This window comes from Phyllostomus discolor, chromosome 7, assembly GCF_004126475.2.
Source record: "Phyllostomus discolor isolate MPI-MPIP mPhyDis1 chromosome 7, mPhyDis1.pri.v3, whole genome shotgun sequence".
NCBI lineage: Eukaryota > Metazoa > Chordata > Mammalia > Chiroptera > Phyllostomidae > Phyllostomus > Phyllostomus discolor.
In genome coordinates, this window is record NC_040909.2 from 11109283 (window position 1) to 11137267 (window position 27985).

At 51.0% G+C, this 27985-nt stretch overlaps 2 protein-coding genes and 1 long non-coding RNA gene across 5 annotated transcripts in view; 1 reads left to right on the forward strand and 2 right to left on the reverse strand.

Annotated features, from left to right (window-relative positions):
• Positions 1-1041: 1041 nt before the first annotated feature.
• SLC22A13 (solute carrier family 22 member 13) lies at positions 1042-10362 on the reverse strand. Its single transcript, XM_028519005.2, has 10 exons — positions 8923-10362; positions 4189-4292; positions 3853-4007; positions 3472-3640; positions 3116-3236; positions 2934-3028; positions 2457-2671; positions 2155-2263; positions 1423-1638; positions 1042-1154 (listed from the first exon to the last, which is right to left on the reverse strand). Exons 1-10 carry the CDS (start codon positions 9301-9303, stop codon positions 1061-1063), a joined length of 1659 nt encoding a protein of 552 aa, XP_028374806.1. The 5' UTR covers positions 9304-10362; the 3' UTR covers positions 1042-1060.
• A 90-nt stretch (positions 10363-10452) lies between these two features.
• On the forward strand, positions 10453-27409 carry LOC118501561. The gene is made up of 3 exons (XR_004904184.1): positions 10453-10465; positions 21817-21821; positions 27275-27409. It is a non-coding gene; the product is annotated as an uncharacterized LOC118501561 (long non-coding RNA).
• Positions 15432-27985, reverse strand: part of OXSR1 (oxidative stress responsive kinase 1) — a 72674-nt gene continuing 60120 nt past the window's right edge. Inside the window, exons 12-18 of one of the 3 annotated variants that reach the window (XM_036030505.1) lie at positions 27356-27388; positions 24375-24521; positions 22922-22986; positions 20754-20806; positions 18538-18607; positions 17644-17708; positions 15432-17223 (exon numbers count right to left, since the gene is read on the reverse strand). In XM_036030505.1, the coding sequence (XP_035886398.1) occupies positions 17699-17708; positions 18538-18607; positions 20754-20806; positions 22922-22986; positions 24375-24521; positions 27356-27388 (378 nt within the window). In that variant the 3' untranslated portion in view covers positions 15432-17223; positions 17644-17698. Of the gene's footprint in view, positions 17224-17643; positions 17709-18537; positions 18608-20749; positions 20807-22921; positions 22987-24374; positions 24522-27355; positions 27389-27985 lie in introns of all 3 variants that reach the window. The other 2 variants (XM_028518655.2, XM_036030506.1) reach the window with 2 other exon arrangements.

Consider the following 27985-nt stretch of genomic DNA (forward strand, 5'->3'; position numbering starts at 1 on the left):
ATGCCCTCGGAGGCCTGGCAAAGGAAGGCGTAGCGGCCAACCAGTCTCTCTCCATGCTCTTGGTGGCACAAGGATGTACGGTATCCTTGTGGGCTGAGCAGCTAGCTGCTGGGCCAGGTGGGCTGGCCCGAGGGACCACAGCTGAGGGCCGTCCTGTAAGGTCAGGTGTGCCCGCAGTGGGAGCCAGCGCTGGGGAGGTCAGCGCGAGGACATTGGTTAGATGAAGGAACAGCACAAAGGTCCCTAGGGGATCGCCGGGCAGCCACAGATGTGCCCGTGGAGGCGCGGACTTCCTGACGCCCTCGGGGGTGCACTGACGCGTGATCACCAAGCACGACCTGGAAGGGGATACATCTGGCAGCAGCCAATCGAAGACCTTGCTGTTCTCCCCCTTCTCCTTGTCTGGGCCCTTTGGGAGCCAGAGGCAGCAGACTGTGAAAGGGGGGAGGGGACACAGAGAGGGGCAGAGCCCACCTCCGCGTGGTCCCCGAGCCACCCAGGTTGGCCGTGAGCGGACTGCGGAGGGCGGAATGGAGGATCTTTGAAGAGCATACGGGACCGAAGCTTCGCTGTCCCCTGACCTAGAGTCTTCTCTCAGCAGGATCCAATGTCCTGTGGGACCCCTGCCTGGGCCAGAGGGGCCTGGTCCTGCTGCTAGAAGGAACCGCCACCTCTCCTGACCCACAGCCTTTTCGTCCTCCGGCCCGGACAGAGAACTCAACTTCACGTTTTCTCCTCCTATGGAGCACCCTGGGAAAGGCCCTACCTAGGTGTTCCGGGTCTGACGGTGTGAGGAGGGCAGGCGGAACCCAGATGGAGGGGATCGGGGAGCCAGACCCCCCACAAGACTATCAGAGAAGTTAAGAGCAAGACCCTAACCCAGAAGAGGGGGTGGGGGGTGGGGCTCCGGGGATAAGGAAGGTGATGGGAGGAGAGAGGCCCTGTCCCAGCCGCTCCTGGGCACGGGGGCCTGGCAGTCGGCGCTGGTGCCGGAGTTAGGTGCCTCCGTCAGCGAAGCTGGTCTCGCGCACAGGTCCCACCCGTGTCCAGGGGAGTGAAATCAGAATTGTGTGCTGCCCACGACAGCCACCCCCGGGCTGGACGTTCTTCCTGAGGCCTGTGCCCCATGTTCGGGGGGCTCTGCCTCCAGGGTCCTACAGGGGACAAAAGGCCGTCACTGGCTGACCGGGAACTGGTCCCATAGGAGTGTCCCTTGCCACCCCCCAGAGGAGCGGGACTCTAACCCAACACCAGCCAGATGTCTGGGGTTCCTAAACCACAGCCCCCCCTCCCCCAACACTGGTCTCTCTAAGTGACAGCGGGCAAACGGTGCGGTGCAGTAGAGGCTTGTGCTTCGGACACAGGGACCACCGGTGTGGAGCCAGGGCCCTGGGCTTCAGGGAAAACCCACACGCAGCTCACCGTGGGCGCGGCCCCTGCTCCAGGTCCTGGATGGTGTCCTTCATGGGCTGGCCCCGTGTCTCGGGCAGCAGCAAACAGAGTAAGCCCACCCCGATGGGGAGGCTGCCGTAGACCACCATGGGGAGGGCCTTGTGGACGTCACCCAGCAGCATCACCAGGGGCGTGACGATGCCCCCGATCCTCGAGAAGATGGCCACCAGCCCCATGCCCGTCTGCCTGGGGGAAGGCCGGTGCCCACTGAGCAGGCCCGGCCTCCGCTCCTGGCGGGCCACAGCGCCACCCCTGCACACTCCCTCAGGAGAAGACCCCTCGTTACAGCCCGCAGTTACGGCAGGGCCGCCCCCCCCCCCCCCGCCCCGCTCACCCAGCCCGCTCTGCCTTCCTCCCGCACATTGACCCCCTGGGAGTCCAACCGAGGGCCCTGCTCCTGCCGCCTCCAGGCCACTCGGTCAGCCGGCTGCTCTCCTGCTCCCGCCACCGCCCCACCGCCCCAACTGCTCCTCCTTCTGAGCCGTCTCTTCTTAGACTTACTCCGTATCCCAGTCCCGACATGGCCGGGATTTGTCCTCCGCCAGCCTCTGGCCCACTTGGGGTTTGGGCTGGCTGCCCTGGGGGGCTGGCCCCCAGCCAGCACCGCTGCCCCAGAGCCAGCCTTGAAAGCTAGCTGTGGACGGACAGGGAGTGGGGGGTGGGGGGCGGCCAGGGAGCAGGAGCCGCACCAGCAGCCATTACCTGATGATGGTAGGGAAGAGCTCAGCGGTGTACACGTAGGAGATCATGAACCCAGCGGCTGTGGCGAACTTCCCCAGAACGGCCAGCACAGTGCTCACTACGGGCAGATCTGGCGGAGGATGCTGGTCAGCCACGCAGAGGGCAGGCGGGCCCATCACCTGGGCCCTGCCCCTGCCAGGTCCACGCAGACTCTGCACCCCTTCTGTACCCGAACCCCAGGGAAACCCTCCCTCCGGAAAGAGAAGCAATGGGCCACAGGTGAGCGAGGGCCGGTGGGAACAGGGGAGCGCCAGGCCTGGTACCTGCTGGGATGAAGATGATGGTGATGCACATGAGGCCACCCATGACCAGAGCCCCCAGCTGGCTCCACCTGCGGCCGAACGTCTGCATTATGAAGGTGCTGGAGTAGCGGGCGGGCAACTCCACTGCTCCGAAGATGAGCTGGGTGAGGTAGATGTCCAGGCCAAAGTCCCCCACTTGGAGGCTCAGGCCGTAGTATCCCAGGCTGTCCACAAACCTATGAAGTATCCGAGGGTCCCTGTCACTTCTGGGTGATGAGACCACCGCACTCACAGAGAGAGAGGCCTGGCTTGGCCAGAAGTCACAACAGGAGACGGCAGCACAGTCAGGGAGACACTGAGTCATTCCCACCCAGCCCTGCCCAGCCCCTCCCAGCCGGAGGGCCGCCACAGACCCTCTGCACCCCACTGACACACACCAGGGAAGGGGCAGCCCTTGGCTGCGGCCTCAGGGAGGGGCCGGGACCCCAGTGCACTCACCAGACAAAGAAGAGAATCAGGGTCACCTTCCGGAGCTGGGGGTGTCTGAACAGATCCAGGGCATTCCCTGAGGGGCCTGTCTTCTCTAGGGCCAGCTGGGAGGAAGATGCCGTGTGAGGGGCCGGCAGAGTGGTCTGTGGGAGTCAGGTGAGGGGGTAGGCAGGGTCCCTGGCCCTAGGTACCTGGCTCAGCAGCTCTGGGGAGAGCTTCCGCCTGTTGACTGAGGCCGCCTTCTGGATCAATCGTTTAGCCTCCTCGACCCTGCCCCGGGTCAGGAGCCACCGGGCAGACTCTGGCAGAACCCTGCAGGTCAGGAATGGCTGTGACTGGGAGCATGGAGTCCTACAGGCCCCCCAGGCCCCCAGACCCCCGGGGCCTTCCTGGCCATCCCAGGGCACAGGGAACCCCACAGCCCTAGCAGGCTCCCTCTCCCAGACACATCTCTGGGGGTCCCATGAGGAGAACGTGAGGGTGACACCCCAGCCCCAGGGGAGCACAGCTAACCTAGGGTGGCTTGCCCCAGGAAGCCTCTCCTCACCAGAAGTAGAAGAAGAGCAGAAAGATGGGTGCGGTGCTGGTGATCTGGAAGAGCCTCCAGTTGCGGACGCCGTAGGCAAGTCCCGCGAGGGCTATCTGCCCAATGGAGAAGCCGCAGTGGCACAGGACCATGGCCTGAGTCCGCCTCGAGGGCCCCACCCACTCTGCAACTGCGGACAGAGAGGCTGAGACTGGGCCCAGCCCTGCCCTCTCACGCCCCATGTCCCAAGAAGCCACCCTGTCGGTGGTCCCAACCCAGGAAGCGCAGGTGTGACCACCTCAGGTGTGGGTACCTGCCCAGGCCCCCTCAGGCAGTCTGGGGAATGAGGTGGGTCCCCAGGGCCTCACCCTGGGGCTGAAGGCTTCAGGGTCAGACACTCACGTAAGCTGGAATTGGTTACGGCATACCCAGCGACGGCAGTGGCCACAGCAAAGCGCATGACCAGGTAGAGGTCAAAGCTGGGCACAAAGGCCGTGGCCAGGCCGATGAGGGCGAACAGCAGCATCTGTATCAGGGTACTAGGTTTTCGACCAATCCTGAAGTGAAAAGGGGACAGTCCAGGAGGGGAAGGGAGGGAGACCAGCCCAGCCCTGGGCTCCCTGTGGGGGGAGGACACAGGGTCCTACCCGGGGAGCCACACACGAGGAGGAAACTCAGCCCTGTGCCAGACACCTGAGAACACGCCAGGTAAGGAATGCGCTCGGTCAAGGTTCTTACCGGTCACAGAGGGGCCCGAAGATGAAAGCGCCGACAAGGAGCCCCGACATGTACACTGACTGCGAGGTCTCCTTCAGGTGCTTCCGGTCACACACCAGGTTGAACTGAGGCAGACACAGACAGGTGCGAGTCTAGGGGCAGCCGGGGGCCAGTCCCTTGTCGCCTAGGCCACCCACTACAGACTTCCCAGGGCAGCTACCCTCAGTTCACAAACTGCGTGCCGAGTCAGCCCGGGGGGACCCAAGGGAACTTCTGGGGCACAGCGCGATCTTGAAAACACTGAAGGAAAAGACATCCAATAGGCAACCTCTGTCTGATGTCACACCAACTACTACTAGCCTAGCCGGGAGAGCTTTTTCAGCATGAGGTCATGCTGCTCTCAGTGACATCAGCTTTGTGGGAAGTGGTATTTTTGGCAGTTGCTGTGAAAAGAAGCAAGAACCGTGAGAAAGTCAACGTGGACTGGAACACAAGGGTGGTGGCGTTCAAGGACTGGGAAGTTGTATTGTTCCCAGTAGGCACATGCGTTCTGTTCATTGCATTTATTTAAGAATGAAACAAGGCACAGCAGGGAGGGGGTGGGTGGAGGCAGAAGAGGATATAAGGGGGGCAAACAGTCACGGGAAAAAGACAATAAACATAAATTCAAAAAAATAATGAAAGAAAAATGGGTTCTTTCAATGGATGTGTCTTATTTTTTTTTAAACAGCTATTAAATTGTGAGGACATAAATGCTTAAGTTGCTTGCAGGGGGAGAACGTCCTTCGTACATAAAACTGTGACATGTTTCTCTCACATGTCCTGGAGAGGCCATGGAAGGTGATGGACACATGAAGGATGCAGAGATTGGGGACCTCTGGCAGAGCACAGATTCTGCTCCCTGGCAAAGATGGGGCCTCTTCCCACAGCCAGGAAACCCCTGGGACCCACCGGGGCCTCCCAAGTTTTCACACCTGCAAGCAAAACCCCCCCTGAGGATCACCATTCATAGGCAACTTGAATACTAAGGGGCCCTCACACGTGCCTTGAGGAAGGTCAGTTAGGACGGAGTGTGCATGCACAGGAACACGGTGGGGGTGTCAGAGCAGAGGGTGTGGGGTGGGCAACACACCTGGAGACACACAGAGAGAACCCAACAGACAAAGTGGGAACCCCTGGGAGAAACACATGTGCCCATATAGCTCTGTACACATTTACTGCACGTGCCCACACAGTAAGTCCTGTGATCATCCCTAACCCCACTGGTTTCTGGGTCTCTCATGGAGTTCTGTGCCCCCTACACAGCTCAGCTCCATACACGAATGTTTGTGGGGGAACATGACATGTGAGCTGTCCTCCAGAGCGCATAGAGATAGCTTTGCAACAATGACTAATACCTTTTAAGTGCTTTATCTGTGTGGGGTGCTATGCCCCATGCTTTACGTCCATTGTCTCACAGAATTCTGACAACAATCCTTGACTTACTCCTATTCCCCTAAGGAAAGGAGAGGTTAAGCAGCTAACCCTAGGTCCCACAGCAGCAGCCGGCCTTGGTTCCCAGCTTGGTCCTCACCTGTCTGTCCATTGGCCACTTGGGCACCCCCAAGCCCAGCATGAGTAGCAGCTGTCTGCAGCTCACTTTGCAGCTCATGCCGGGTGGCTCCAGGCAAAACACAGGCAGTGGCTGACCTTGGTCTGTACCTCTGCCTCCCAGGACGCTCCAGAGCCAGCACACCCAGTGGACAACTTTAGATTATGTTGAAGCATCACCACCCAACCACTTCTACAGGCGACACCCTCCAGGGGTGAACATAATGGGCACCAATGCCCCGCTGAAGTAAGTCCAGCTCTGTGGGATGGGTCTCTACAGAGCTGATCCTCTATGGTGGTCGGTGGTGGCAACCAATCCTTGCAGCTAATCAGCCTGGGGTAAATCCCTTCACTGATGTGCCAAAAACAACCAAGGCTCAACTACAAGGGGAGGGGTGTACACACTCACATGGAGGGTGCACCTGGAATGCCCAGCTTGACTGGTTGAGGAGGCTATGCCAGTGGACCCTATAGGACACCCACTACATTAGGCTATTCTACCAAGCCTAGGAGATGTAGCAGCTCTACCTAAAACACAGAAACAAACATAGGGAGGCTGCCAAAAGGAGGAGTCAAAGAAAGAACAGAACGAAACTCCAGAAAAAAGAAATTAACAAATGGAGACAAGAAGTCTCCTAGATGCAGAGTTTCAAAACCGGTTATAAGGACGCTCAAAGAATTTAGTGAGAACCTCAACAGGATAAAAAAGGACCAGTGAGCAATGAAGGATACACTAACTGAAATAGAGAACAATGTACAGGGAAATCAGTGGTAAAGTGGAAGACGCTGAGATCAAGTCAGTGGTTTGGAATATCAGGAAGCAAAAAACACCCAATCAGAACAGCAAGAAGAAAAAAGAACCCCCCAAGAATGAGGAAAATGTAAGGAACAATTGTCCTCCAGAACAGTTTCAAGCATACCGACATTCACATCATGGAGGTGTCGGAAGGAAAAGAGAGGGAGCAAGAAATTGAAAACCTATTTGAAAAAATGACAGAAAATTTCCCTAGCTTGGTGAAGGAAATAGACATACAAGTCCAGGAAGCACAGAGAACCCCAAACAAGATGGACTCAAAAGGCCCACACCAAGATACACCCTAATTAAAATGCAAAAGGTCAAAGACAAAGAGAGAATCTTAAAGCAGCAAGAGAACAGCAGTTAGTTACCTACAAGGGAGCTCCCATAAGACGGTCAGCTGATTTCTCAACAGAAACTTTGTAGGCCGGAAGGGATGGGCAAGAAATATTCGAAGTGATGAAAAGCAAGCACCTACAGCTAAAATTACTCCACCCAGCAAAGCTATCATTTAGATTTGAAGGGCAGATACAGAGCTTCCCAGCCCAGAAAAAGTGAAAGGAGTTCATCACCACCAAACCAGTATTAAGCAAAAACATTAAAGGGTCTTCTTAAGAAAAAGAAAAGAATAAAAAAAAAGAACAGCCCTGGCTGGTGTAGCTCAGTGGATTGAGCGCGGACTGCGAACCAGGCATCACAGGTTCGATTCCCAGTCAGGGCACATGCCTAGGTTGCAAGCCATGGCCCCCAGCAACCACACATTAATCTCTCTCCCCCTCCCCCCCCCTTTCCTCTCTAAAAATAAATAAATAAATAATAAAAAAGAAGTCAAACTTTAAAAAAAAGAACAATAAAACCTCAATAAATACATATCTATCAACATTTGAACCTAAAAAACAAAATACACAAACAAGCAGAACAGAAAGACTCATAGATAGGACATTTTGATGGCCGCCAGATGGGGTGTTCGGGGGTGGGGGAAAAAGGTGAGGGAGGGGATTAAGTACAAATTGATAGTTACCGAGCAGTCATTGGGATGTAAAGTGCAGCATTGGTGAAGATAGCTGATAATATTCTAATAACCACGTGTGGTGTCAGATGGCTGTGAGATTTATCGGGATGATCAGTGAGTCACACAAATGTCTAGTCACTGGTGTGGACTCCTGACGGTAATATAATTTTGTATGTCAACTGCAATTGAAAAGTAAAAATGATTTAAAAATTAAGGAAGGAAGGAAAGAAGGAAGGAAGGAAGAGAGGGAGAGAGAAAGAAAGAAAGAAAGAAAGAAAGAGAGAGAGAGAGAGAGAGAAAGAAAGAAAAAGAAAGAAAGAAAGAAAGAAAGAAATAAAGAAAGAAAGAAAGAAAGAAAGAAAGAAAGAAAGAAAGAAAGAAAGAAAGAACAGACTTTTCTACCCATAGAGGGAAAAAAACAAATGTCCGATCTCTGGACTCCAGATTGCCCTCTCCACAAAGGCTCAGCATTTGCCACCACAAAGGTGACAGCTGCACAGATCCTTCGAGGAACATCCGGCTCCTGTGGGGACCTGGGAAGCACGAGCCCATGTGAGAGCCCCAGCTCCACAGTCAGCTCATGACATCACCCTGGAGAGGTCCCATCCCCGCTCTGAGCCTCCTCCCACCACGGAGGAAGAAACAGAGTGGGCCTAGGTGCTCCCTGAGGTGTCTTCTTTACCTGAGGCAGAGGGCGTGGGAATCTTCCCGCATCTCTGTCTGGGTCCCTCCAGCAGAATGAATGTGTTAGCACAAGCCAAAGCTCAGTATTCAACAGGACAAGTCCTAGAGCCGTGGGTGTCTGCCAGCATCCCGGAGGTCGGCAGGTTAGATCAGAAGAGAGAAGGTGAAAGGCAGGAAGCCCAAGTCTAGTGAGCAGGAAGGCAGATGGGTGGACAGGGCAGGAGAGAGCATCAGGGCGTCAGGAAAACACAGGGAGACTGGTGAGGAGGCACACACGCAGGGCAGGCTGAAACACAAAGGCAAGTGGACGGACAGGTGAGACCATGGGAGAGAGAAAAGCACCGACACAGAAAATCAGGAGGGCACGGGAAGAAGGCAGGCAACTGGGCAGACAGGCAGAAGGACAGACAAAAGGACAGGCAAAGATGAATGGACAGATGGGCAGAGAGAACACAGAAAATGGACAGAGGCGTAGACAGGGCTAGAGGGCAGAAGACAGGGAAAAACAGGATGACTAGCAAAAAAGAAAAGCAGGCGCATCAATGGGCAATCACTCAGGCAAGGGGGCCTGGGGTGAGACAAAGGCAGCGACCTCGGTGGCGGAGGGCAAAGCGTAAGGCCAGGCACTGACAGACCAGAAACAGGGGGACCGCCAGCCAAAAAGGCAGCCTACCTCGCGCTTCAGGGACAGGGGCCTGTGTTCAGGATAGTCCCAGCCCGCCTCGCAAGGCTGTGTCTCATTGAAGCGGTGGCTGAGGATGTCCTCCAGGCTGGCACCGTCAGGGGGAGGCCGGAACATGAGGCAGGGCTCAGGGTTGCCTGCAGCGTCCAGCGGCACACTCAAGGCCAGCTGCTCAGCAGCGCTCAGGTTCAAGGTGAGGTTCTTGACCCACGCCACTGAACAGTAGTGGATCTCCTCCTCCAGGACCATGAAGACTTGGGAAAACGTGAAGAAAGCACACAGAAAGCTGGGGACACACAGCAGCAGCAGCAGCTGTATCTGAAAGCGACCGAAGTCGCCGATTTCGGTCAGGACCTGAGAAAACGGAGCCATGTCTACTGGTCACCAGGTCCTCAGCCTGCGACGAGCAAGGAGCTCTGCACCTTGGCCCTGGGTTATGCGCTCCTCTTGGCTGTGATGATAGCGGCTTTAATGTTTAATCTGGCCTTGCCCAGAGCCACCTTCACACCTCAGCTCCCCGGCAAGATAAGGCTGGGATGAAAAAGAGTCCACTCCGGCTTGCAGAATCAGAGGATGTTGTATTGACTACATGATAGACACTGGCTTCACGTGAACCAAGAGAACCTCCTCAGGCCCAGCACACAGGGCAGAGTCTCACCCAAACACCACACAGGACTCACCCCAGCCTCACCAACTGCCACGTCCTGAACAATTTGCACCCAGTTCAATAGAACCCAAATTCTGAGAGTAGTTGCAGTACCCAGAGGCATACCGAAGTGTCCCTTCTAGCAACCAGCCCGTGTTCGGAGAGCTGCAAGGACCCATATTTATTAACTCTGCCCGTGGACCAATCCAGTTCTTGACTCTGACGATCTCATCTTTCTCCTGTGGCTCCTGGTGCTCGTGGTAAGCGACACCGGGCAGTGCCAGGGCAGCGTGAGGGCCAGGAGACCCACCAAGGGCACACATTCCTTTGCTTTTCAGCACCAAAGACAGTTCGAGAGTGCGGAGAAAGTACAGAGGAGCCATGAGCTGCATTTCGATCCCTACTCTAGGAGTCACCGCAAGGACAAGGCCAATGCTAAAAATCAATACCAGCTGTCCCAGAGCAGCCCCAGCGACCCCAGCCAATCTCCATGACAACAGAAGAACACAGGACAAAGTCTCTCCACCACAGGCCCCCAGCTGTGGGAGCCCAGGTGGTGGCTGCCCCTAACCTTGCTGGAGTTGGGATTCTTACAGGGCTGGGGACTTGACAAAGGGAGGATCTCAAAGAGGAATCCTCCCCTTGGATGGCATTTAGTTCAGTTGTGGGAGTTTGGGAATGAGGACTTAACGAGAACACTAGGAAAAAAAATACACGTGTATATATGCACACACATTCACATTGTTTGCTTGTGTGTGAATAAGAAAGCCTTATAGCCCTGGCTGGGTGGCTCATTTGGTTGGAGTGTCATCTTGTACACCACAAGGTTGTAGGTTCAATCCCTGGTCAGAGCACATACCTAGGCTGCAGGTTCGATTCCCAGTTGGGGTGCATACAGAAAGCAACTGATTGATGTTTGTCTCTCACGTTGATGTTTCTCTCTCTCTCTTCCTCCCTCCCCACTTCCTCTCTGTCTCAAATTAATAAATATATCTTCAGGTGAGGCTAAAGAAAAAGCCTTTCCATATTCCCAACTTTAAACTATTTTAAGACATAGGCAGAGGAACACGGGGGAAGGGAACCCGAGGAAGCCGGGCTGTGCAGGCAAAGTCCCAGATACAGCATGCCCGCGTCTCTCTGGCCCGGCCTCTGGCAGCCTTTCGTGAGTCAGCCTGTATTTCTGTATTTCGGGTGGTGCAGACCGTGGGGAGCAGAGGTAAGGGGACCCGACGCCGCAGGAGAGCCCTTTCCTCTCCACCACCCACCCCACACTCCCTACCAGGCAGTATCTCTCACGAACAGGGATGCCAAAAGCCCTCAACGAAATAGTAGCAACCTGAGTACAACAATGTAGAAAAGGAGTTTTACACCATGACCAAGTGGGATTTATCCCAGGTGTGCAAAGCTAGCCCAACATTTGAAAATTAAATGTCATCCTTCACATCAACAGGCTAAGGGGGGGAAAATCACATGATCACATCAATAATGCAGAAAAAAACATTTGACAAAATCCAATACCCATTCATGCCCAAAATTCTCAGCAGACAAGGATGAGAGGTGACCTCCTCCACTCGGTCAAGAACAGCTACAAAAAGCCTGTCGCTAACATCGTGTTTGATGATGAGAAACCAGAAGCTTTTCAGAACAAGGCGGGAACTTCTCTCATCATGGCTTTTCTTGAAAAGGTTTTTTTATTGATTGATGTTTTTAGGGGTGGGGAGGGCAGAGAGAGGAACATTGATTTGTGGTTCCATTTATTTAATCACTCATGGGCTGGTTCTCGGACGTGCCTGACGGAGGGTGGAACCACAACCGTGACGTATCGGGACGATGCTCTGTCGAACCGACAGAGCTCCCCGGCCAGACTGCTGCTTTTTTCCTTCTTCTTCTTCTTTCTTCTTCTTCTTTCTCCTTCTCCTCTTCCTCCTCCTCCTTCTTTTTTACAGAAGGCTGAACATTCAGTTTAACCATTGCTTTTCCACACCATACTGGACACCCTCCTACATAATTGAATGACATAAGAAAAAGGAAGAAATGGTATATAGATGGGGAAGAAAAAAGAAAACTGTCTTTGTTTGCCGATGACATGATTATCCATGTGAAAAGCCCAAAGGAATCACCAGCATAAAACTCCTGGACTAACGAGTAACTACAGAGTAAGGCTGCAGTGTGTGAGGTTAATACACACAGCTGCCGCTTCCCCGTGTAACAACTATGAACAAGGGGAATTTGAAATTAAGGACAGTATCCCTCACGTTATCACCCAGAAATGAAATACTGGTGTAACTCTAACAAACTATGTGCGAGATCTATTTAAGGGAAACTACAAAATACTGATGAAGAAAAACAAAAAAGAACTAAATAAATGGGGAGATATTCTATGTTCACGGATAGGAAGACTCGATATTGTCAGGATGTCCATTCTTCGCAACTTGACCTAGCAATGAAACACGATCCCAGTCAATGCCCCAGCGAGTTGTTTTGTGATTACTGACACCCTGATTCTAAAGTTTACACAGAGAAGCAAAAGAAGCAGAATAGCCAACACATGACTGAGGAAGAACGGAGTCAGAGGACTGACAATTCTTGACATCAAGACTTAACCACAAAGCTACCATACTGCAGACAGTATGGCATGAGCAAGAGAACAGATCCATCCATCAGTGGAACACAGCAGAGAGCCTAGAAATAGACTCACAGATTCAACTGATCTTTGATAAAGGAGCAAAGGCAATACAATAGAGCAAAGGTAGTTTTTTAAATAAATGGCAGTGAAACAAGTGGACATCCACAGGCAAAAAATAAAATAAATCCCTGAATCTAGACACAGACCTCATACTCTTCACAAAAATTAACTCAAAATGGATCATAGACGACAATGTAAAAAGCAAAACTATATAACTCACAGAACATAGGAAGAATATCTGCATGATGTGGGCATGGTAATGACCTCTTGGATACAATAGCAAAGGCATGATCCATGAAAGAAATTACTGATAAGCTGGACTTCATTAAAATTAAAACATTTTGCTCTAGCCCTGGCTGGCATAGCTCAGTGGATTGAGCGCGGGCTGGGAACCAAAGTGTCCCAGGTTCAATTCCCAGTCAGGGTACATTCCTGGGTTGCAGGCCATGACCCCCAGCAACCACACATTGATGTTTTTCTCTCTCTCTCTCTCCCTTCCCTCTCTAAAAATAAATAAAATCTTTAAAAAAAATGGGCTTTAGACCTTAACAGATACCTCAGTGAAGAATATATTCAGATAGCAAATTAGCCTATCAAAAGTTGCTCACGTCATCAGAGAACTGTAAACTAAAACGTGGTACCACTACACACCTATTATGACAGACGGAGTCTGAAACACCGACACCACCAAACGCTGGTGAGGACATGAAGCAACAGGGTCTCTCCTTCACCGGGCACTCTGAGAGATGGCTGGTGCGTCTCATAAAACTAGACATGCTCCTGCTATACAGTCAATGGGACTCCCTGGTTATTTACCCAAACGAGCTGAGAATTCGTGTCTACACAAAATGAATGTGTATGGCACTTTTATCCATAACTGCCCAAACTTCTCATTAGGTGAACGGATTAACATATCCAGACATAGAATGTTATTCAACGCTAAAAAGACACGGGCTGTCAAGCCACGGAAAGACATGGGGAAACCTTAAATGCATGTAAGTGAAGGAAACCATTCTGGAAAGGCTATGTACCGTAGGATTCTAACTAGATGACGTTCTGGAAAAGGCAAAGGTATGGAGACAGTAAAACGATCGGCAGTTGCCAGGGACAAGAGGGGACAGGGGAACGGACAGGCAGAGCACAGAGGATGGCAGGGCAGAGAAACCCTTCTGCACGACTGTGATGACGGGGTACATGCCATTATGCAGCTGCCCAAACCCGGAGGATGCACAGCGGGAACAGGGAACCTGCATGTGCACTGTGGACTCTGAGTGATAATGGAGGTTATCAGTGTAGGTTCATCAGCTGCAATAAACGTGCTCCTCTGGTGTGGGATGTTGACAGTGGGCAGGCCTGTGCGCATGTAGGTTCAGGGGGTATATGGGAGCTCTGCCTGCCTTCTGTTCAGTTTTGCTAGGGACCTAAAACTGCTCGGGAAAAATCAAAGGGTAGGTGAGCTGACCCAAAGAAGGAACCCGTGAACTGTTGCACTGCACATTGTTACTACAAGGGAGGAGAGTTAGGGAATCGGGCCTCTTGACAAGATTTCATCTTGCTAGAGTTAATGGGCAAGTTGTCCCTTTGTCCCTGCATACACCGTGGTCACTTCTGAACAACCGGGCACCTCCCTGTCCTGACAATAGTCAGAGTCCACTTTTATGATCTTTATCTTAAGAACAAACCCAATCAGATCTGACACTGCCAATCCCAAGGCTCCAGGACTGGAGCTCTGGATTACCAAGACCCACCGGCAGTCCTATTGTTGGTCAAAGGTCACCTTCTGTTGGGAAGGAATTACGATCAGACACTGATTTACCCAGGAGATGGACGAAGACCCAGGGCCTAGAATCTTCCCCGGAACCTCACCATTGCATTATCAAAGCCAAATTAGACCAGCTCGGCCCTGCTCTGAGCTTTCCAAAAGGAACTCCCGGGAGGTGGAATCAGGCATCTCTCCCCCGCCCCACCCACGAGCAGAGTCAATCAGAAAAAATCAACACAGGCAGCACTCTATCCCGCCCTGTCCAATTTCCCTGGGCAGATCCCCTCTCCCTGCTTCTGGGATTGCCGTTTCCCTGTTCGTAAAATGACTGTAAGCTGTTCGAATTTGTAGATCACACGTACTTTTTTTTAGTTTATGTACACTTCAGCTTTTCTGTATTTGCATGAAAAATTAAACTTAGTAGTGACTCCCTGGCCCACTCCCACTACTCGCCACTGAAGTAAAGATTCCTTACACCACCAGACAATTTACTCTTTATTGATTAAAAATGAAGAAAACATGCAGCAAAATACAAAGTCAAAAAAGGGGGAGGAGTCAAATATTTTACATCTTCCATAATCTAGCATACGTCATAGGGAGGAACCTCCATTTATTGATACACCATTATTCCATCCTCCAGATTATTAAATAGTTATCAGCTGGCTCTAGGATTTGGTTCAAAACTTAAGCAAAAAACCCCAAACAAATCCAACAGTCATTTAGAAAGACCATACATTTCACAAACAGCATTGGCACATGTTACCTTGTGCTAAAGTCGGTCCCTACCCCAGGGACCAGGGACTCCTGGGGACCTCAGGACAGAAGTGCACCCTGAACCGCCCACCACTTCTGGAAAGGAGTGAGGTCTCTCACTAGGTCACGTGCCGTCCCACCCGGGAAGCTTCCGTTCGCTGATATTCTCAGCATCACTGTGCAGTCGGCAAAGAGCCCACCGCCATGCAGAAGAAGAAATAACACTGTCCTAGGGCTGGGTGACGACTCCTAATTCCCAGCAGGGCAAAAAATGAACTGAAAGGAAAGAGAAAGCCCCAGCTCCCTCTACGGCCGCGCCCGTCCCACCGCGGTTCCCGGGCAGCAGCTGGCTGCAGAAACAGAACCCAAGGATGGGCTGCAGCCTCCCCCCAGCCTGAGCTTCAGATCGCCCCCCCCAAACAGAAAGCCAGACCAGTGACGCCGCGCCCCGCGGACTCCTAAGTAGATCATGACGGGCTTACCCAACACTGAAACACAGACTCTACGTTCAGCCTCTAGTCTTGGCCCCAACAGGATACTATCTCCTTTCCCAACTTCCTCCTCCCTCCCTGTCCTCCTTCCCTCTACCCGCCTCCAAAGAAAAGAAAAAAGAAAAGAGAAGAAAAAAGAAAAGAACTACGTACTTTTTCCCCCCCCGGCAAGCTGATCACCCTCCTTCCCTCTCTCCAGGAACAACAGGCTCCCTCCTGCTCACAGTCCCGCGGGGACCGTGGACGTGGGTGTCTGGTCCTCTCTTCAACCTGCTTTCCTCCCAACCCCTATCTCAGACCCATTCCCTCTCCTACTGCCCAACATCCACCCCTTTCCCAACATGCCTCTGCGTCCAGAGTAGGCGAAGCAAGCCCGTGACTGAAGCTACAAGCCCAGGGCGACACCGGAGCTGTGACAAGCCAACTGTGGCCAGCTGTGGGACAGCTTTCGGAGACGCTCCAAGAGAAAACTGGGTGAGGCAATCCCACTGTTCACAGGCCAGCGGTGCTGCCTAGGGCCGGCCCCACTGCGAGAGGGGCCTCTCTCCCTCCCCCACGGGCTGAAGCCCTTCTGCGTGCGTCGGTTTAAGGCCGGACTGAGGATCCCTTCTGCGCACACGAAGTGTCAGGGCCATCTGCAGCTAGACAAAGGCTGGCTGTGAAACGGCAGGAAGAGAAACCGCCCCACTGATTATTCACGTATTGCATTATGAGTGCTCTTGTTTTAAGACCTAAAGAATAATTTATATTATTTCTGTAGAAAATCAAATGAATACTGTCTACTCAGAAGTCCTAAGTCACGGCACATGTGGTTTCACTTTCCGTCTGGGGGCGGCCGGCGGGGGCCCAGCGCGAGCCTCCTTTATTGCTGTGGAAATCTCGGCCTTGCCACTCCTCGGGACCCGGAGGCCAGGCAAACGGATTTTCAAGGGAGGACTGAGGAGGAGTTTTGCTTCAGTTTAATTTTTGTCGATTCTCAAAATAAATAACTTCCACAATGATATGAGTTATGATTTTTCTGTCCAAAACCACTGCTGAGAAAAATTCACGTTTACAAGCCAATACTCAATGTTTTCTCTAAAAACAGTTCCAAGTTCCACCGTGAAGGACCCGATGGCTGAAGTCCGACTACAGTCGGGTGTTTGCACCAGCTGAAGTTAAGGCGGGCACCCCTCTCCGCGGGGAGGGCGGGAGGGAGGACGAGGGGTGCCTGAGAGCAGCTTCAGCAGAACGCGGAGGAGACATCAGGAACAAAACCAGAAGACAGTTTAGGCTGCCTGCATCCGAGGCTGTGCTTTTTCCTAACAAAGGCTGCTAGAATTCACATCAGATACAAAAAAAAAAATCGCTAGATTAAATTCTCTGGACTCCAGCTGAGCAGCCGACTTTTAATCGCTACTGCAGTGGGGGTGCAGAGAGAGCCCGAGACGCCCACGTCCTGTCGGGGGTGGGAAAGCGGGCCGCCGAGGAAGCCCCAGAGAGCCGCTCCTGTCCGCTCCTGCTCCTGTCCGCCAGTGCGGTGGTGTGGTGCCGGCACCGGCACCGAGTGAGGCGAGGCCAGGCGAGGCGAGCTGGCAGATCCCCCTCCTGGGCCTTGAGGCACGCAGGCCGCTTCTCAGCCGGAGGGAAACAGAGGGCATGTGCGGGGAGTTTACTAACGGAACTCTTTCAAAGGGACGCTGGCCACTGGTGATCCAACTTTTCCTTCCCTGTGGGAAAGGGGGGACGGCGGCAGGAAGAACATACAGAAAGACCCCTAAAGCTCCTAGCTGGGAGGCTCGCTGCCGGGTTCTTTGGCAGTTGTGGGTTCGGGCCGACAGAAGCAACAGAGACACGCAGCTGCGGACTCTCCCGAGGCCCCCTCTTCCGGGCCGGTCCTTTAGCTGATGCTGAGCTGGGCAAACCCTATGAGTTTGCCGTCGTCGGGAATGTCCGAGCCTTCGACACCAGATGCCTGAGAACCAAACAAAATAAGAGGCTGTGGCTATTTATACACAAACTGCGGGTGGCGATTAAAACCGAGAGGGGGCTGTGGGAAGGCTGGCAGTGGGGCACAGGACCCTGGGAAACAAACAGGAGGCAGGTGGAAGGTGTCTCTTCTGGAAAGGATGGGGGCCGGGCACGGAGTTGGAGCCAGAGTGGCTCACGATCTCTCCCGAGAACGGTCAAGGGCCCGGGCGGGAGGCTGCCTGGGAGGGGCCGAGGAGGGGGGGCTACGCAAAGGGAGACGGCAGCCCAGGGGCTGGGGGCGCTAAGTGAACACAATGTGTGGTATTTTAAAAGTCTCATTGCCCAGGGAACGTGGAAGCCGGTCTGCAAAGGCTGCTGGTGCGTACTAAGTAAGATGGTTTAATAAAGGGGAAGAGACAAATACCAGTTTGAAAGTGACAGATCGATTCGACTGAGGTTCTTCCACAATCTTCTGCAAATTAGCTGCCACTGTAATCACACAGAGAAAGAACTGAGAAGCTTAGTAAATCCGCTTTCAACCATATTTTAAGAACTCAAATGGTAGTTTAGAATTTTCGATGCACAATTAAAATGGAGGCAGAAAGATAAATCACTCCCCAAAGGACAGTATCTTTTAACCTCAATCCCAAGTAGCACAAATAAATCTCGAATACTGTCAAATGAACTCTAACATGCTGTGCTGACTTACAGAAGACGCCCAGGTTCAAGAGGTAGGTATGGCCTGCCTGTTCACAGACCCGAACGCCAGCGAACTACGGCCTGGACCGTCTCTGCTCTGCCTCTGAGCTAGGAACGCTTTGAAAACGACAGACTGAACAGGACCCACGGAGTCTAAATTACTACGGGGCCCTTCACAGAAAGGCTTTACTGATTTGCCCTAGACACTGGTCTTTTTCCTCAGTAATAAGTAAGTACGGCCGGACTACCTTCTCTTACTTCCTGCTGTTTCCAGGACTCAGTCTCTGAAAACTCTTGCTGACCTCTTAGCGCCACAAGGGTAGATAGAGGTCATCCTCCAAAATGGATGAGACGTGGCCACGCTTACTTGGACTTGGGGTTTTTGTCCTCAGCCCTCCCAGACTCTCCCAGGGGGCTTTCACTTACCGTCCCCGGAGGTCACAAAGCAAATCAGAAGTGCCATTTTCCTTTTTGTAAGGGACGGTCCCCAATACCTATTGTCTTGGCCAAGAACTACTCCAAGAACCACCGATGCTCAATGGAACCAAAGCCTGGCACCCCTAGTCCCAAGTTCCAGACAGAGGCCCGGGGGCGTAAGGGCAGAACGGAGCGGAGTTACCTATGACTAGATCCCTTCCATCGACCAGGCCGGCAGAAATGAGCTCCTGGGAGACGCCCCTCCGCTGTATCTGCAAGGACAAAGAAGAGAAGCTGCTCCATTTCCTGTGCGCGCGCGCCACCGCTCCTCTCAGAGCAGGTGCAGGCACTGCCCGACTGTCGCCGCTACGTCTGCAGCACCAGGAAGGCGGGGCGGGGGGGGGGGGGGGGTGGAGGTCGACGTAAAGACAACTTTGTAAGTAATGGTGTCGTTTAGAGGGGTCCCGGGCCCTTGTTGGGAAAGCACCTGACAGTGATGCTACAGAGGAAACCCCTATTCTGAGGGCAGCCTGGCACCCGAGCCCCGTGAGCTCTGAGACGTGATGACAAGCATGTGACTTCTCCAGGGCTAATAAAACTGGTATTTTTTTCCCCTCAGTTAAATCTTGGAAAAGCAAAATGTAATCTCGCATTTCTGGGGATCACACTCCAAGTTTTCTGCTCAGGTCATTTCTGTATTACGATGGGCCTTTCTTCATATCTAGTTATTTTGGATGGTGTCGTGCGGACAACAGGTGCAACGAACAACTAAAAAGATGGAGACAGAGGATCCCCATTAACCTCGCCTCCAACGGACTCCATCCTGCTCTCCCCCAAGAGCTGAACGCCGAGCCCATCAGAGAGAACGGGAGGACCTCAGGAGGGGGTGTGCACACACTTGTGCCAACGACCAGTGACTTCAGTTAGTTATTGGACATGTGACTCTGCCTGGTTTTTAAAAAGGAAAGAGAACAGCCGTGGCTGGTGGGGCCAGCGGATCGAGTGTCAGACTGTGAACCGAAGGGTTGCCAGTTCAATTCCAGGTCAGGGCACATGCCTGGGTTCCAGACCAGGTCCCCAGTTGGAGGTGTGTGAGAAGTAACCAACCAATGTTTCTCTCCCTCTCCTTCTCCCTCCCTCCCCTCTCCTCTAAAAATAACTAAATAAAATATATTTTTTTAAAAAAGTACGGTGGCCCTGTCTGGCGTAGCTCAGTGGATTGAGCACGGGCTGCAAACCAGGCATCGCAGGTTCGATTCTCAGTCAGGGCACATGCCTAGGTTGCAGGCCATGGCCCCCCGCAACTGCACATTGATGTTTCTCTCTCTTTCTCTCTCCCTTCCCTCTCTAAAAATAAATAAATAAAATCTTAAAAAAAAAAGTACGATGAATGCACCCCTGTACATCTGCATCTGTTCTCTTCAGTGGTTAGATGCTGATGACACTACGACAGCAAGAAGGTTGAGCACGGCACGGAGGACAGGCATCTGCTTGCTCTCCCCACACCTGACCCGGGTCACACAGGCAACAAGCCTTGTTCCTGGAAGGCATTCGTGGCCAGAAACCATGCACCACAGGCTCAGTTTCGGCCTCAGGACAGAGGAGACTGGACGCTTTGTTTCTTTATTGTCACGGAGGACAACCATATCAGGCAATAAGAGTGAGAACTTTGCACTCGGACAGACTTGGGTTTGAATTCCAGCTGCACCTCTTCCTGGTTGCGTGAGCTGCCAGTGTACTTCACCTCTGTCTCTTGATTTCATCATCTAAACAATGTGGATAGTTATCTTTATTTACAGGGCTGTTTTGAGAACTTTATGAGATAATGCACATTATCAGAGCACACACCTGGCCTACAGTAAACAGCTGATGTAGAGCTATTCTCATTACTGGTCTGCATCACACAGCTGACCCCTGGACAATGCTGGGGTTGGTGAGGGGCTGCTGCCGCCAGTGCGGCTGAAAATCTGTGTGTAGCTGTGGGCTCCCCCTGGAACGTAACTCCTAATAGTTTACTGTGGACTGGGAAGCCTCAGCAGTAACATAAACAATCAATTAATGCGTACTCTGTATGTTACGTGTATTGTATGTTACAGTCAAACAATAAAGTAGAGAAAAGAAAATGTTATTAAGAAAATCCTAAGACGGGATTCATTTACAGTACTGATTGAAAAAAATCTGTGTATAAGTGGACCCATGCAGTTCAAACCCTTGCTGTTCAAGGGTCAACTGTACTAGGTTTTCCAAATGAGTTAGTAGTTAATAAACTGCATTTTAATTTCATTCCTAACACCTTTAAATCCGGGGCATTTTGTCATCCTTTAACACAGCAAAATGTATCTTAAGGACAAACTTTCACAACAGAGCTCATGGGAGAAATCGAAAGGTGTTTTGATTCCAGTGTTTTTGATAACTCACCTCTCCCAGGAGTAAACTCAAATCGAATGTCATTTAGTTCCTTTTTGGAATTCCTATAAAAAAAAAAAAACCAGACTGTGTAAAATCAATTTTGAAGGTATGTACACAGACTCTGCCGACCTTCATCAGGAAGTCTGGGCCTCAGGAAAGACTGTCCTGTTCCCGCAGAGCATGTGCCCGGTCCTGACAGGCTGGGAATCTGCAGACAGTTTTTTGACAGGACTCAATGGGCAGGTAGGGCTGGGGCAGCCTGAGAACATGGGAAAATGGCTGAGCCCATAAAGGCAGCAGGGTTAGTACATAAACCCATAGATTCAAACACGCGACTGGTGAGGAAGTTACAGCAATCACTACACACCCCATGGCCTGAGATGAACCAGGCCCCCTGGAAGCCCCAGCTGAAGGTGGAGAAATTAGAACATCATGTCTAAAAAGGCAGGTGTGTCTGATTCCTCAGGACCCAAATTTTATCTCAACAATGCAGAGGGCTTGGGTCTACTTGACAAATACTTGAGACTGTTACTGAAATTTTGCTCAAAATACAGCTACCCTCCTCCAACACAACCTGCCCCCAAGGGACTCTGTCCCCTGCACCGCCCTCCCTGTGCGCCTGCATCCAGACCTGTGCTTCTGCAAGTGCACCACCTGGAACTGGTTCTGACATAATTCAAATCAACATCCGACCTAGGCTTGAGTATCAAGTGCGGCATCGCACTTTCTCTTCTGTCGGTAGCCTTCCACAATAGCTCAGAGTGCCATACGTAGTCAACTGACCACGTAATTGTCCCATTTGGTCTTTCTGAAAGCTGCTTAAAATTAAGATCAAATGTTCAGCATCACTTTACTGATATAACGGACATGCCAAGCACACACATCTTTAAAGACAGTAACATGCTAGCTGGTCTAAACTTCCTCTGGTCATTTAACTTCAAAGTCTTCATCAGTGCGAATAAGAATCTAGCCTTCCCCTCCGCAAACAGGACTGCAATGTAGTCCATTAAGACACCACCATCTCAAAAAGCTAACTATCTCGCTTACAAGTGTCTTCCCCACCTTCCTGCAGCACATGTCAAATGGTACTACCTATCGACTGCTGTATCAAACAAATTCTCAAGAAGAGACCAGAGGCATTCTTTATGCACAAGTAGAACAGGGTGAGACCACTAAGACGCCGTTAACTCAGAGCCGTCTGAGACGAGACGAGGCACACTGAGTGGGCTTCTGTAACGGACAGTCAGCCGAACCTGCTTCCTTCACACTTGCGGCACAATTTCATTGCTCTTAGTGGTACAATCAAACATTTTCAAAACAGCTCTTGCTACCGCTATCTCTAATTATGGTCCTAATGAGAAAAAGACCAGGAATTCATAAGTGGAAGGTGGAATGAGTCAATATAATTCGGTGAACTCTTTTTAAAATGTTAGTAATAGTTAAAGAAGTCCTGAGCCATCTCAGGCGATGCTTGTGAAACTCATCTTTTTTCAAGTGTGTTTACGAGTAGGACAGCAATATAACGCCCATGGCTATTCTGGTAAGAATGCCCTCAGACCCTAATTCAACTGCCTGCAGAGGGAGAGAGGGCTAACACGAACAGATTGCCACCTAGGGCACTTCCTGTGAGCATGTGTCACGGCCCCACCAAGAAGCATCAATTTAGAGCACTTGCTGCAACGCAGAGAAACAGACCCAAACTATGCTTAGAGGTGCTCCCATTCCTTTCTAAGAATCAGGCCTTGGTCTGATCTATCACAGTCGGAAAGCAGTCCGCTCTTGGGACAGTTCTCTCAGGGTCCGGGGCGTTTACTCGGTCACGATTACAAGACTAGCTCCAGATAAGCCAACTCAGGGCTGCTCTCCGAAAAACTGCTCCGCAACAAAGGCCACATTCCTGAACCTGAACTGCGTATACTGCAAACGCACGAATGTGTCACTGTGGGTGGAGAAACAACTGAGAGAATGTATCCGTTGATGTGTTAACACCCAGGTCATCTGAGTGTTCCTATTACTTCCGAGGGAAATAATACACCTGCGGGCAAACGGCACTCGATGCCAGGAAGACACATGGTCCTCTCCGGTTACTCCCGGGCACACACACGACTGGAACAAGGAGTGACTTCTGAAGAGAAGACAGTGTACTCGGAGTACTCAGACCACAGACGTCTGCTTACCTTAACCTTAGCACTAGACTGATGGGGATCTTGGTTTCCTGGGAGTCTGCTCCTGAAGACAGAGCCTGAAAAGCACGGAGAGGCGGAGAGTCACTGCCTGGACAGGGAAGCGTGCAGGTGGCCAGTGCCGGGCACCTGCAGAGGAAGGGTCCCCTCGGCAGCACCCCTCTCGGTCTCTGGGCGAGGCCGCCCGGGTCCCCAGGATGCCCCCCGCTGTGGGGGCGGTGCACTCCAGGGCAGCAACGGGAGCTGAGTGCCAGCCTGAGCCGAACATGATCGGCAAGGTAATTCTCAAACCCACGTGGAAGTCCATACAGAGCCACATTTAAATTCTGTATTTTCCCCAGATCCCTGTTTCTCTCTCTAAGGGTGAGAAACACCAAGCTGGGCTTTGCCCTTCAGAAAACCTGCTAGTGTATCCTGTGGCAGCACACAGGTGGGGTCTGAACTGGCTGCCCCTGGGAAAGCCTCCCGACCTGGAGGTTCCTGGTCTTTGAATGGCTGAGCTAATCCTTTCTGAAACTTGACAGCCATCTCCTGCTTACTGGATGATGCACATCCTATGTAAGTTGTTTATAAAATGAATCTGGTCTTTGCACCCGTTTTCATAAGACAGCTCTATCTTTTCCCGTGGGACGGGCAGCAATGGACGGCTCGGGTGGTGCACAGGTTACAGGGAATTAGCACCGTGATGAGCTGGAAGTGCTCAGCGGTTTCCGAAGGCAGACCACCACCAGGGTGTCAGAGAAAAGGAAAACCAGAACTTCCGTTTTTACTTCTTTCCACCTAAAGTGTTGGAAAAAAATGAAACCTCTAACTTTAACACGTGAACCGGCGCTGAAGCCCGTACTCCAAGCACGGAGCAGGAGGGCCCACGTCGGACGGAGTCCCCGAGGCTTCCTGAGGGAGGAGCGGCAGCGGCACAGCCTGGGGGCTCGCAGCGGGGCCCCGGGCCCAGTCTGCGTGCGCCTGACTGTGCGGGCTTGCAGGTTGCGTTACCCCCGTTTTCATGGAACCGGCCCTGACAACACTGACGAGGGTCTTGAAAAGGGTGGTATCGCGGGCTGGAGGCAGCGTTAATGAGGAACACAAACGCAAGTCAACGAAAAGAGAACAGCTGACGGCTTCCCTGGTGCCAGGATAACTCTGTCAGCTGCATTTTGAAGTTAAACAAAGGGAGGATCTAATAAAAAGCTAACGAATTAACCCCCCAATATTTGATGTTTGAAATGTTTCCATTGTTATTTTTTTTTTTGCATAAAAACCTGTGTGATTCTTGTAACAGTCTCTCATCTGCATACATTTAAAACTGTGAAAAAAAAATTCTAACTTGTTTCAAAATCTACTAAGGTACTGACCGTATTGCATTAGGAATGTAATGTACAGCTCTACATTACTCTCTGCTTCCACCATCTCCCCAAAGAGCTAACTGTGAGCGCAGACCCCGTGTTACCTGAGCTGTTTTTGCCGGCTCTGCAGGGGGCGGGAGAGAGACTTGAGTTGGCGGTGCGGGCGTCTGCCCAGCTGGCTGAGGTAGATGAGCAGAAATCTGTTCTGGAACTTGAAGTAAAGTACCCACGGGATCGGTTGTTGGAAACAGCTGTAACAGAAGCACATATAATGCACGCCCTTGAATAACGTTTCACTCAACGGCACTGAACTATGCATTCTTTCGTATCTTTCACTTAGCGTAGTTTTCTGAGGGTCAGTGATGCTGCAGCATGTAAGAGCTCACACTGATTTCTTCTTCAGAATAGCAGTTCATTGTATCATTTTTTTTTAAAGATTTCATTTACTTATTTTTAGAGAGAGGGGGAGGGAGGGAGGAAGAGCGGGAGAGAAACACTGATGTAAGAGACAAACACCCATCAGTTGCCTCTCGTATGTGCCTCGACTAGGGACCGAACCCACAACCCAGGCATGTGCCCTGACTGGAAATCTAACCAGTGACCATTTGCTTTGTGGAACGGTGCCCAACCAACTGAGCCACACTGGTCAGGGCTCACATTTATTTTTAACTACACCTACTCTGTCCCCTTTGCCCGGAAAAACAGAACATCCAAAACACAGATTTCGGATGCAATACAAACTTACAGAAGGTACAATTTTCCATGTCCAGGGACTATCTATTACTTATAAAGAAAGACATCAACCAATAATTCCTTAACATACCTGAAATACTTTTCAAACTGGATATGAAACTTTACACCTAGCATACACATTATTATATTATTTTACATGTTTGAAATTTTTCCTACATTTTAATTATGTAACTTGGAGAAAAAAGGTTAGTGAAAAGAAATCAATGCAATGGTCAAAACTGAGAGTTAAAAGAGAAGAAGAATTAGAAGGGCAATACAAGAGGTCTAACAGCTCAGAATACATAAGCAGAATCAAGGAGACATGGAAGTCAAGTTTTGTATTCATTTAGCATCATAAGAGGGAATCAAAAATTACTCGTTTGTTCTGGATTTTGGTAGAAAAACAGAACTTTACAATCAGTTTTCAAAATGTTAATATAATTATTAACACTATTTCAAATATATGTTTACCAACAGTAAAGACAGAGAAGTTGTACACAGTAAAGCAAGGAGAGGATGTGCAGAAATCAGAACCCTGTGCACTGCAGGTGGGAACGCAGGACAGCGCAGCCACCAGGGAAAACAGCGCGGCGGTCCCTCAGGAAGGTAAAAGCAGAGTCACCACACCACGCAGCAACTCCCTCCCGGGTGCAGACCCGGAGGAGCCGAAGCCACAAGGCATGAGCGGTCCAGGAGTCCACTCCATGACCTCCATAAGCAGTCCTGGACCACTAACAGACGAATGGATAAACAGACGTGTACATACACTGAAGTCTTATTCAGCCTTAAAAAGGACGGACATTCTGACACACCTTACGTATGCGAACACCCAGGGCACTATGCTAAGCGAAGTAAGCCCGTCACAAAAAGGCAGCTGCTGTGCGACCCCGACCCCACTTGTGGGAGGCGTGGGGAGCAGGCAGAGCAGAGACACAGTGCAGTGGCCCTGCCAGGGGCTGGGGGAGGCGGGGCTGGGGAGGTGCTGGGCACAGAGGTTCGGGTGTGAAGGATGAAGAGAACTCTGCAGATGGGCGGCGGTGATGGGTGCCTAACGGAGTGAAGGTCCTCAACGCCACTGAACTGTATGTTTAAAAATGGTGAGGGCGGGAAATTTTATGTTATGCGTATTCTACCCTAATTTAAAAGTCAACAAAAAGGAAAGAGCATGAGAACGTAAGAATGAGCATGGAAGAAGCTATTTAGGCAAAGGAACAAGAAGACTAACAAGAAAAACTCCGGATAATCCCTAAAATACCCCCTCATTCCATTTTAGAGAAACTAAAAACTAGTCAAGGTAGGTTAAGTTAGAGAATAACAAATAATCTTAAATTCTCAGTAATTACAAAACCAAAAATTACTTCTTGCACACACTTCCTGCCTCCCTCTGGCCAGCAGAGGCTAAGTGGGGTGTGCTTGTCACGCAGGGGTTCCGGTCAGGGTGGCAGAGGCCAGGGAACCCAGGGAACGGGGGAGCGGCTCTTCCCTCTGCTCACATTTCATTGACCAAAGTAACTGCCACGGTCACGCATAACCTCACCGGGCAGTTTCCGGGCAGGAAAATGCAATTCTATCATGTCCCAAGAAGAGGAGGAACAGGAAGTCTTAAGGAACAGTAGTTCTAGTAGAAATTGTCAGGTGTGGCCTATTAATACGCTGAAGCACAGTGTTTTCAGCCTTAAACAATACAATACTATGTACACAAATCCTGTGCATTACTGTGTTCCCAAACTGTATACTATGCACACAAATGAAGTGGAACAAAGAGCTACTTTTACGTATAGGGGCAAAAACAAATTGTTTTAAGAACAAGATGTGTGCCGTCAAACCAAATACCGAGCTCAGAATGCAGACTGCCAGATGGATAAATGTATGACAGAAAGCACTCAAGGAATGATTATACTGTTCAGGTAACGAGCATAACGCAGGCCAGCTTAACAGGATTCTGTGTAGTAGGATTTTCTATTATGCTGAGGCAGCAACTACAGACAAACTAACCTGTTTAACAAGAGAAGAGGCTAGGGAAAAAATCCAAAAAGTAAAGGTGGCATAGGACAAACTCCTGGGCAGATGAATGCAAAAACCCTACTTTTCCTTTCAAGTGGCCAAGCCCAACAAGGAATTCATCAGGTCAGACCAGCAAGGAGGAACATTCTGGGGCTGTGGGGCACCTTTTAAAGTAAGTGCAGTGGCACCAAGCTGCTGCAAAGGCCCGTTCACGCTCCGGATCGCTATCTCTGCATTCAACTTACTAACACTCTCGTTCCCATTACAGAGAAAGCATGTGCTTAACATTAAAACCAAACCCACACAAAAGCCCGTACACTTTAACAACTCAAAAATCACAACCACTTACCTCAGAACTTGATAACTCTTTCACTCGGGGAGACTAAAAGAAATACAAAAACAGAGGGCTCGTTAACGCAAAACTCAGGTTACTTGCAGCCAGTTCCACACCGCACGGAATGTGGAAATGCAAGTCAACTCCATTGCACTCTGATCCACACATTAACTCACCGGCAACGCTAGTGAAAGTTCTCTGAAAAAAGAAAACTATCATGAGACAATTGTATTATTTGTCCAGGTGGCCTGTACTTACAGTATTTAGAGACATCACAACTTGAGGTTTGTAAGCAAACATAATGAGACAGAATTCTCAGATGATACATTTTCAAAGTCCAACTCTTTCTACTAATTGTGAAAACATGTGTACAATGTCCCAGACTAAATGTCAACCTTCAAATTAATTATGTAATACATTCTCAACACAAGTAATTCTGATTTTGGGCTTTTTTTAACAAAGGATTTTATTCATTTATTTTTAATGAGAGACGGGCGACAGAGGGAGGAGGGGGAGGGAAACACTGACTGGTTGCCTCTCCCACGCACCCCAACCAGGGACCAAAGGCAACCCAGGCGTGTGCCCTGACCGGTGATCGAACAGGCGACCTTCCGCTTTGCAGAACGACGCCCAACCAAGTGAGTG

What these genes read in the sequence shown, in the direction of transcription:
- SLC22A13 (XM_028519005.2), bottom strand. Translation starts at nt 9,303, where the DNA reads ATGGCTCCGTTTTCTCAGGTCCTGACCGAAATCGGCGACTTCGGTCGC. An exon ending in CATCATCTTCATCCCAGCAG is followed by an intron (nt 2,264 to 2,456) that starts GTACCAGGCCTG and finishes ATCCTCCGCCAG; the next exon opens with ATCTGCCCGTAGTGAGCACT. An exon ending in CTCTTCCCTACCATCATCAG is followed by an intron (nt 1,639 to 2,154) that starts GTAATGGCTGCT and finishes GCCTTCCCCCAG; the next exon opens with GCAGACGGGCATGGGGCTGG.